General features: G+C 43.4%; 1 protein-coding gene across 1 annotated transcript; it reads right to left on the bottom strand.

Annotated features, from left to right (window-relative positions):
- Positions 1-858: 858 nt before the first annotated feature.
- On the bottom strand, positions 859-10,192 carry shha (sonic hedgehog signaling molecule a). The gene is made up of 3 exons (XM_031732565.2): positions 9,560-10,192; positions 4,464-4,725; positions 859-2,669 (listed from the first exon to the last, which is right to left on the bottom strand). The coding sequence occupies exons 1-3, from the start codon at positions 9,857-9,859 to the stop codon at positions 1,984-1,986; spliced, it is 1,248 nt and encodes a 415-aa protein (XP_031588425.1). The 5' UTR covers positions 9,860-10,192; the 3' UTR covers positions 859-1,983.
- Positions 10,193-10,503: the final 311 nt, after the last annotated feature.

The following is a 10,503-nucleotide window of genomic DNA, read 5'->3' on the forward strand; positions in this document are numbered from 1 at the left end:
CTGCTTTTGTTCTTCTGCTTGCCTGTATGATTTTGCTTCCAGCTTAACAAACACATTGACTAGAGTTGGTTACATAAAAAAACTCTTTTTCCAGAACTTAATTCAGTTTTTACGTTAAGTATTTACACCCAGCTGCAGAATATTACTTCCAATTGTCTACATTTAACCACAAGGTGTCGCCCTTTCACTGAAGATGATATCTCCAAAAAAGTTAATGCTGTAATCGATTTGAGAAGATGTGCAGCCCGATGCCAAAGCGCTCCACTAGAGGACAAAAACGCATCTCTGAGAGCTCACTATTAAGTGCTGCATGCGCACTATAAGTCTATGAAAATACTGCAGGATTATAGTGATTTGTTAAGACTAACAAAGCTGTAATGTGGACTAGTGGAACTGCAGCGTTTCTTTCTAATGAGCCCCGACTGTCAGTTACTGTCGGATGGAGCAATCTGACCTGAACCAGCAGACGCCGAGAGGCAGACCTGTGGCCAACAAAGACGCTTCTGTTTAATTTGTCTGCGCGTTGGAAGTTATTTGCGGAGGGCAGACCTCGTTAAATTTGACATAGGCTCTCAACATTTCGCAAGCATGCAAAAGGTAGATCAAAGCGCAATATTCTCCCCTTTTTTGTGCATAAGCCATCAAATAGGCCATCACTAAGGCACCCAAAGCCTATGGTTGTTTGTTGGGGTTTTTTTTAGCGGGGGGGTGAAACAAGCCAATTGATATATCTCTTGACTGAGTCCAGATTATAATTTGGTTGTAAATGTCCAAATAATATGGCCAAAAAGCCCCCCTTCTTCCCACTACTGTGTGGTTCCTCTGGCACTTTTTTTGAAAAAGACATATAACAACTCCAAGTTTGAAAATGTTCTTTATCTCATTTTATAATAAACATATAAATAATAAATTCTAGACATTTTTTGACACATCGCCCTGTTATGAAAGTTAACTGGTAGGTCTGCCTATATATAGTCTATTCAAACTGTGCATCAGCCTGCAGTTCATTTCTATAAAACTATTTCCCTATTACAAAATATGAAAAGAAAAATAAGATTTTAGTACATTTACAGGAGTTACTTATTAATTTATTTAACGAAACGGTTTCAGTACTACTTTAACTGTTACTGAATTGTCAGAATCTGCATTTGATATTATTTTTTCTCAAAAGAAAACAGAAAAGAAACACATACACATAAAAAAAGCAGAGAATGCAGACATGGGGCAGAATATCTGTCCCTCTCCGACAACTGAAACGAACAGTTTACAAAATAATAAAATTCTTAATAAACCAAGCAGTACAAGATTTTCCAACACTTTCCCAGCTACTGTATTTAAATTAAAATATATTTTCATATCTTACACTATTTCAAATAACGAAATGTGATTCGGTAGCGATCTGTCAAAATCTAATTTACAATTCTGTGTATAAAAATATAATTTATGGAACCCCGCGAAGGTATTTTTTTCCTCTCTCCCCAAAATATAACAGTCAGCTGCTATACATATATATATATGTATATGTATATATATGAAACTTACAGCCCGTCAAAGTCAGCTCCATTTTACATGATCTTCTTTCTGTTTGCGATTTTTTTCCCATTTTTCAATTTTTTTCTTCATTTTTCTTTCTTTTTTTTGCATTTGATATTTACAAAAATAGATTATGCACAATTTGCTGCTCACACAGTTTCAGAATCCATTTATGTGACAGCAGCAGAGTTCACATGAGAATAAATTATTCAAAGAGAAACTTTTTAAGGCTCCATTCATTCTTTGAAAGGGGGACACATCATGGAAAAGTCACTGAAATAAATATCCCAACTCCGCTGTGGCCTTTGTCATGTCACGTCTGTCTGTCAGTTCGCTTTTTTTCTTTCTCTTTCTCTCTTTTTAATTATTATTATTATTTTTATTTTTAATCTACTGTATAGTTCGTGTGTCCTACATTTAAAGTCTCGTTCTGCTCCTGTTGCAGCTGTTTCAACTTGGGTATACCGACATTCCAAGTGGATGGATCGAGTGGCTGTCCAAGAGCCATGTCCCTAATTGATAAAGGATTTTGGAGTACCAGTGCACTCCTTCGTTTTGTGCACTGCTTGGAGGCTGGGAGCTAAATAGGAACGAGGACACCCAGTGGGCGAGCCTGACGGGTGCCAGGGCCCAGTGTGCCAAGTCGTGGTCTTCGATCACTGCATAACAGGACGCAAGAACCTGGTCCACCACGATGGTCCCCTGCGCGGTCACGGGCGCAAAGGAACCTTCGTGACTTTGCGTGTAAATCCGTTTGACGGTCACAGGCTCCAGTCGACTTCGCTCTGCGTCAAAGACGAACACTTTCTGTCCAGGCTGGACTTGACTGGCGAAAATCGCAGACATCCGCTTCTCCGTCTCGCTGGAGCTGTTGGGGCTGACGAAGAGGAGGTGCGCGGCGGTGAGGGTTATTTTCTGGCCCGAGTCGGTTTCGATCACATAGAAGATCCTCCTCAGCGTCGAATCTCGGTCTATAAACATGATGAAGTCGGTGTAAATTACATTTCCGTCGTCATCTGCTGTCATGACCCTGTCGCCGCTTCTGAGATCTTTGACAGCTTTCTTGGTGCCATCCTGAAGGGTGACCGTGGAGGATCCGGGGAAGCAGCCGCCTGACTTTGCTGCCACTGAATTTTCTGTTAGAAGAAACAAGAAAAACATTAAGTCGTTTTTCTCACTGCATGATTTTTATTAATAATTCTTAACGCGTGCAAACAAACATCACGTGCGCTTTAAACATTCCAGCCCAGAACTCATTCAAAGGCCCATTCATAATAATTTAAATTGATTGAAAAATCCACCTTTATTTGTATTTTTTCCGCCTCTACACAACACGGTGGGCCATATGCATTTTGCATAATGATGTCTGTCGGCTCCTTGATGCCAGATGCGTATTAGCTTAGCCCACGTTGTCTGAGACGGGAAAACTGAAAGCCCTGGCTCATCTATTCTTAATTAAAAAACCCAATGAAGAGCAGGCATTGTTATTCTAAATCAACTTGTGGATCGAGCTACTCTCCGTAAAGAACACTTACGCCTTTCCCAGCTACTCTTCCCATATTTACTCAGGTGCAGAAACCTCTATGTGACAATTCACACAAATAGGCGACTCACAACTACTATTTACCCAGTGGAGCCACTTTTCCAAGCCTCTCGAGTTGTAGATTTGAATTTAAATGAGGGCCCGGACTCTTAAATGCTTTCTGTTGTGCAACATCAATGTCCCCCCTCTCCCTGTCTACCACCTCTCCCTGCTTTGTTGTCAGTCTTGATGACAATAATTTTGGCCTTGGTGGAACTCTTCACATACCAGTCTCTAGGATCACACTGTCCTGCACAGAGGGAGAAAAAAAGGGTTTCCTACTCAGAATTTGGGGCTTTTAATCTTCTTTTAAGATTCCCGAGCATGAAATAAGGTGACAACTGAAAACCAGATTTACCCCAAACCAATTCAACATTGTTCAGCCAAATCCTTTTGGTAAAGTCGCATGACCTCCAATGACACGTCGGCCTAGCTCATACTGTGATCTCAAAACGTGTGTGCTGAATGATAAGTAAGGGATTTATAAATTTTTTAAAAAAGAAGGAAAAAGCACCATGGTTCATCAGTCAAAGTGGAGAAATATTTTCTGGGCGTCATAGGTGTCCAGTAGTGAAGGCCTAGGTAGATTATGAGCCCCGATAAACCCCAAAAAACCAACCAACCAACCAAACAAACAAACAAACAAGGAATCAGACAGAAATGAACGCACTGAAGAGAAAATTCTTATGATTTTCTCACATATAATTAAAAACGGTTACCAAATTCACCTTGCAGTACTTATTTTTATCAGAGAGAGAGAAAAATGTGCTATTTCTAGGTCACGCCGAGCAGCCTCGTTAGATTATGGTAGCGGTTCCCACCAGGAGACAGTGTGGGGCGGTGTAAGATCAAGAAATAAGCTGCAACGAGAAACGCTTATAATGTCTTTAACCGGGAAATGCCTATACATCACTCAGAGAAATTACTATTTACAGTTTCATAAAAACTATCCAGTTAAAACACATTTAAAGATCTGAAACATCTGGCCTCTAGACTTAAATGACCCCTCAAACACTATGATTCTGTGATTAATCACTGAAATCATTGAATTGATCAGTGGTCACACTTGTCCACAATAACCATCAGATCAGTAAGCCCATGATACATATTATTGCGACTCTATTTTACTTTCCCATCACAACCAGCTGATACAATCTAGTCTTGGGTGAAACTTTTCCAGAAGATAAAACAGGACTGCTGCTTCCCTGAGCTGCACCTGTTGTTACAAACGATTGCAATCACGCCTGATGGGAAATGCGCGCCGTTATCCTACAGCCATGGCAGCATGGCAGATTATCAGCGCAATAGCTCTGTTCGTTCTGTTTTTCTTTTTACTTTGGAGCCATACCTGCTTTCACGGAGCAGTGGATGTGGGCCTTGGATTCATAGTAGACCCAGTCAAATCCAGCTTCCACCGCCAGCCTGGACAGAGTGCCGTATTTGCTCTTGTCTCTGTCTGAAGTGGTGATGTCCACGGCTCTGCCCTCGTAGTGAAGGGAGTCTTCTAAATGGTGTCCGTCCTCATCCCAGCCCTCGGTGACCCGCAGCTTCACTCCGGGCCACTGGTTCATCACGGAGATGGCTAGTGAGTTCAGCTTGTCTTTACATCTCTGTGGGAACAAGAAATGAATCCATGCATCACCGGAACTGCCAGAAACAGCACCACAGTGCGCAAATATCAGCTTTTATGAAGTGAAAATCACTCAAATCACGCGTTGCACTGACACAGCTTAGCTGATGAGAGAAATAGGGGCTGATAAGCGGTCAGAGAAATAATATATTAGATCACCTAATCAGTCTTCCGACAGATTTATTACATTTCAGCAATTACCCTTTGTGCCAGAAGAACTGTGTGCTTTATCATCATTTCCACCTCAGATTCCTCATCTTTGGTTCATTTTCTGCGAAGAACATATAAAGCATCACACTGTAGCCCCCACACTCATGTGGTCATAGAACTGTGGACGTGATGGTGTCCCTTCACTCTCTCCTCCTCGTCCTGCATGACTTGCTGTTGCTGTGCGCGCTTGTTTTTTCTTTCTTTCTGTCTGTCTACTCCTGCTATTTCCGCACAAAGTTCCAACTTTGTTAAACCTGCACCTGTCTGCTCCCTCATCCCTGCACATTATACCCATTGCCCCAACTACAAATCGAGGAGGAGCACAACTAATAAACAGCTTTGCTAGGGAGGCTCCTTATCGATCAATATCCATGATTTTAGACGAGAAAGAGAGGATTTGGAACACGATGAGATTTCAGTACATGAGGACTTTTGCCTTTATTGGGAGGACAGTGCAGACAGGAGGGTGAAGAGAAGCTCATCAGCAGACAGCAAGGTGGAGAAAAAGTGAAACTCAATGGCCTTTTCGTCCAAGGAATGAAGCACCCCACGTGGCTGCCAACGTGGCCCAGCCAGGACCAACACACGTGGCCCTGGCTGGACTTTTCATCACCGATCAGGAGACATTCCCCGATCTATTCTAGATCCAGTAGCAACAAAAAGAAGAGGTAGAATGTTTGTGGGCAAGAAACACATGTGCACACACTGCAAAAGTGCCCCCCATGTGTTGTGTAGACGCTGATGCAAACAGGCTATTTGTTTAACGAGGTTGAGTTACATAGCCTCATATGATTCACACCTTTTTTATATTTAGATATTTATTATATTTTCTCACAAAAACGAGCAGCGCTTTAGTTCATAAATACGCTCTGACGGAGGTAAATTCCACATATTGACCATATGTGTTGATTTTATTGCTTAGAACTGAGAAAAGTAAACATCTGTTAAACCAGATCCCCCAATGTTGCCCGAGTAACAAAAGCATGAACACCACACAAGGGTTAATATCAATTAAAGATTAAAACTGGACCAACTGAGGCCTCTCGCACAACTCCATCCCCCCACCCACCTGACTCCCCTGTTTCCTCCCAGCTGAGGTGAAACACTGGAGCTGAACTGCGTCTCTGATCCTGAGCTTGCATTTCTCAGTGTTAGCAGCAGCGTCAGAGGGCACATCTCGGGTAAGAAAGCTGCTGATGAAATATTGATAAGGCACTGCATTCGCTTCACTGGCCTATAACATATGGGTCTTTGGTCTTGGAGAGGTGCGAGCAGCGACCCTTTTCTATCCAGAAGTGTTGCATTAAAAACAACATTAATACAGTATGAATTCACGAGTCTGCATTAGGCGATGAATGAGGGAGTCTTTTGTCAGTTGCTTGTTTTCTTTAAATTAATAATTGATGTGCAGATGATATGAAGATGATCTTCAAGAGCAGCTGCCTCCTTAAAATATCTGGAGTTGGTTGAACCCTAAGCTCTCCGCGCTCTAAATGAAGATGCTTGGCCTTCTCCAAGACAACTATTCTGGACGCCGAACCAATATGTCAAATAAAACATCACAAAGAGTCTTTTCAGTCCAGCGGCGGAGGGAAACTTTCATTACTCTTCTCCTGCAAAGTCTTGGAAACGTGACATGCCTTCTTAAGTCGAGGTGTTTTGGCTGCTGACTAACAGACTTGTGAAATATCCGAGGATTGCACTGGGGGCAAAGAAGAACCCACTGCCCCCCCCACCCCACGGTTGGGACAGTCTGAGGTCTTCAATCGGGGGTTGTTCACATAAATCTACCCGCTCGCATAACAGAAAACAAAGTCATATATATCAGTCGCTGTTTTATGAGGATATCACACTTGTAGAATGTGTTGAATTAAAAAAAAAAAAAAAACCCTCTCCTTAAAAAACCCTTCTGCATACTGAGAGAGATTTTCGGAGTCAAGAGCCGTAAAGCTTAACCTATTTATTAATTCATTAGGTCGTGTGCCGCAAATCAAGCCAAATTCTGCTCAGCCACCATGAAGCCCAGCAGGGCGCCTTGGACCGGCGCTTTGTGCTCGGGGTAAAGTTGTTCAACAGCCTGCCTCTTAATCTTTTCACAAATGATTTGGTTAGAGGAAACACTTATCAGCTACCTGTCAGTGCAAACAAGCCGCCAGCTCATCTCGTTTCCAACTCGTTTGCACTGCAGGCTCTTAACACTGTTACGCTTAGAAAAATAGATGAAAACGCCGTTTAGTCTGGCACTGGATCTAACGTAAAAAAGTAACCCCTGACATTGTGGCTTACAGTTTCACTTGTTTAAAGAGGGCAAATCAAAGTTGTTGTTGTTTAATTTTAAGTCATTTTATTGCCTTAAAAATCCCTTTGGAGTCTTATTTTGTCCCACTTTTATGCGTAGAATGTCACTTAATACAAGTTGAATTCACGAGGGTGAGAGACAGGTGAGCATAAGTCTAAAAGCCGTAGAATAGCGGGCGAAAGTGATGCTGCTAATCAAGTCGGGCCCCGTCACTTCGTGTATCTATTCGTAAATGTCTCTAAAGCGTATTTGTTGGCAGCTCTCTGGGAGTGCGCTGTGTCAAACTAGTTAGGAGTGCTTGTTCAAGCGCTTCTTCCAGTATATAATCTTGGCAAGACCTCACTGAACTGATTGACTGATTAATTCATTTATTGCACATATCTAACGGGGCTACTCTAGACACGTGCCTTGTTTCATTTATGAATACAACACCTATTTTCTAAACCGCGAGATAACGAGAGAAGTTCAAGGCATTCATGCGTAAAACTCCGTGCGTAAAAACCCTCTGGATTCATGCATAAAGCCTTGGCACGGCGTAAATCCCCATGTGATAATGCTTATGTTGCTTGCAGCTACACTTACTCTCCTTTGGGTGCACATGCTTCAATCTGGTGGCTTTACAGTGTCATATATAAAAAGGATAATCACACCTGTTTTAACTTACTATGGCCTCCCGCTGACCAAAGGTTCTAAGTTCAAACTGTGTTTCAAGCCCCGGCGAGGGGTGCCTAAAAGCTCTTTCGTGTACATTTTCACACTTAGAGTCGGTCGCCGTGTTTTCTGTAAACAGTCAAGTGGGAAATGGATCACGAACAAACCCAAATAAATCCGACAAACAAAAAGAAACCCCCAACAGGCCACGCTGCACAAGCATATGGTGCCACATGTAATCACAATTTATCAGATCTTCCACCTCCCACCTTTGTTCGTTTTGATGCTGACCTGCAAAAGCAAATCTTTATAGGCATGCGGGTCTTTTCACTCAGAGTAAAAGCTTGGATTAAGACAGGTGCTTCTTTAGTTCAGAGATTCTCGAAATAATGGTTAAATTAAACTATGTTCCTGCTAGAGACCTGGAAACACCCCCCCACCCACCCCCCCGGAGAATCCGTTTAGGTCTCTAACCCCCCGCCTTGGTAATCACATCCTCAGACTACTGTAATTTCACGATCCCTGCGTATGAGAACCTATAGGTGTATAGCAGAGGAGATGTGGGGAGGGCTGAGCGACGCACGCACTGTGAATATTTTATTGGAGCTCGCCCTCATGCGTGGTGCTAGGCACGGGTTCAGGGACACCGGCGCGCGCCTGGCTTCATCACCACCAGCAGCACCACCATCACCACCTTCATTTTATTATTACTGAGCCAATATCACCCAAGAGCTTTTTAATAATTCACCAGCATCTAAGTGCTAAAAGTCATGCTGAAGAGACGCGACATCCTGCAGCCTGGAGAGAAATCAAGGCATGTCTCCGATGTATGTGAGCCTCTTCTTAGCTGCACTGAACCGGGTATAAGGTTTTAAACTGACTGGCTGCAAGAGGATGAGATATTTAAAACAGACGCCATCCTTCGTGCAGGTGTATTGTAAAACACACCAGCACTCCTGTGCGCCTTGCTCGTGTAATTGGCCGAGTCCCACCCATTTACCAAGGCCTGGACACTCTCAAAGAAATGTCAGTTTTCATGCACAGATGCACGCCACGCGAAAGGCTAAATTACAGAAGGCTGTGCAAGGAAACGTCTGAATGAGCTACGCCATGCCTCAGTAAGCCCGGCTGTTTAAAGCGATGCGCATCCCCAGGGCTGGGGTAAAGAAAAGGCGCTTAAACAAGCCGCAACGTAAAGCCGAAATAGGCAGAAAACACAGAAAGTCTGCATGAAATCTAACATGGACGTGCCCCTGTAAGGCAACAAAACGAGCCTCCCATAGATACAAATATAGATATGAGGAGAGGGGCACATTAATATTTTAAATACACTGTCACAATCATGAAAGCCGAGTGTCCTGACTGTCCGCCTGCACATCACTTATCCAGCTGGATTTCTATATTCGCTTCAAGCCTGCAGCCTTTGAAAACTCCCATGCTGGTGTATAAAGCGCATCTGCCTTTGCAGTGAAGTTAAAAGGCTCAGTGTGAAGAGTTCAGCAGCGGGTAAAACAGACTTCACTTAAGGTGCGCAATCAGTCTGACAAGGAGGTTGTTGCAGTACGCAGTGATAGTGCGTTAGGAAATGGACAGTGGGGGCAAAAAAATAAAAATCACAATAAAATTAAAAGAAAAGGTTATTCCGTCTCCTTACCTGAGTCATTAGCCTGTCAGCACCGGTGTTCTCCTCATCCTTGAATATGATGTCTGTGTTATAATTGGGAGTCAGTTCTTTAAATCGCTCGGAGTTTCTTGTGATCTTGCCTTCGTATTTGCCGCTTGCCCCGAGGGTCTTCTCCGCGACGTTGGGGATGAACTGCTTGTACGCAAGAGGTGTCAGCTTCTTCGGATGTCTTCTTCTGCCGTACCCCCTGCCCGGTCCGCATCCCATCCCAGAGGATACCAAGGACAAGCAGATGAGACCGACCAACGCGATTTTGGTCCAGAGCAGCATTTTTTTTTTTTTTTTAATTTTTTTTTGTCCTTTAAGATCTCAAACGGGTCACCGCTGCTATCTCTACAGTCTGCCTCTCCCGGCTCTCGCAGTGTCCTTGTCTCCTCTTCTACTTCGCCTTAGCTTGGTCTCTGTGTGGCAGGTGCGGAAATGAACGCCTCGGATAAATGGTAATAACGGGGCAAATCGAAGGAGGGTTTAAAAAAAAGTAGTGAGGGAATTAAAAGCCACGGGATCTCTAGTCGAGCTGCTGCCGCTTGTGTGTGTGCCTACCGCTTTTACTGCTTTGTATTATAGCACCGATCTATAGGGGAGGGACTTCATTGGCGTCGACTACCCCTCCTGATGTTATCCCACAAAAATCTTAAAAGATTTCTTCCACCTGAGGGTTAGCCTCTGTTTCGAGGAGGAGGGGCTGCTCCATGGGAAAACATCAATTATAAACTGTCTTTTTTCCACCCTCCCGTTTTCCAGTGTTTCACAGTAAGTGAAGCACAGACAGGGGAGGCTGAACAGTGGTTCTCAAATCTGTAGCAGTGTAGTTTGGTGAATTGATTTGTGTGGGACAACTTTGAGCGCAGAATGCGTTTCCCAGGAGAATAAAACTGCTCATGGACGTGCAGTGCGCAAAGGCTGCATGAGTT

Source organism: Oreochromis aureus, linkage group 9 (assembly GCF_013358895.1).
Source record: "Oreochromis aureus strain Israel breed Guangdong linkage group 9, ZZ_aureus, whole genome shotgun sequence".
Classification (NCBI taxonomy): Eukaryota; Metazoa; Chordata; class Actinopteri; order Cichliformes; family Cichlidae; genus Oreochromis; species Oreochromis aureus.

Coding starts and splice junctions, on each gene's coding strand:
- shha (XM_031732565.2), bottom strand. CDS start 9,859: ATGCTGCTCTGGACCAAAATCGCGTTGGTCGGTCTCATCTGCTTGTCC. Junction 4,726..9,559: donor CTGACAGGCTAATGACTCAG/GTAAGGAGACGG, acceptor TTGTTCCCACAG/AGATGTAAAGACAAGCTGAA. Junction 2,670..4,463: donor CCACTGCTCCGTGAAAGCAG/GTATGGCTCCAA, acceptor TTCTTCTAACAG/AAAATTCAGTGGCAGCAAAG.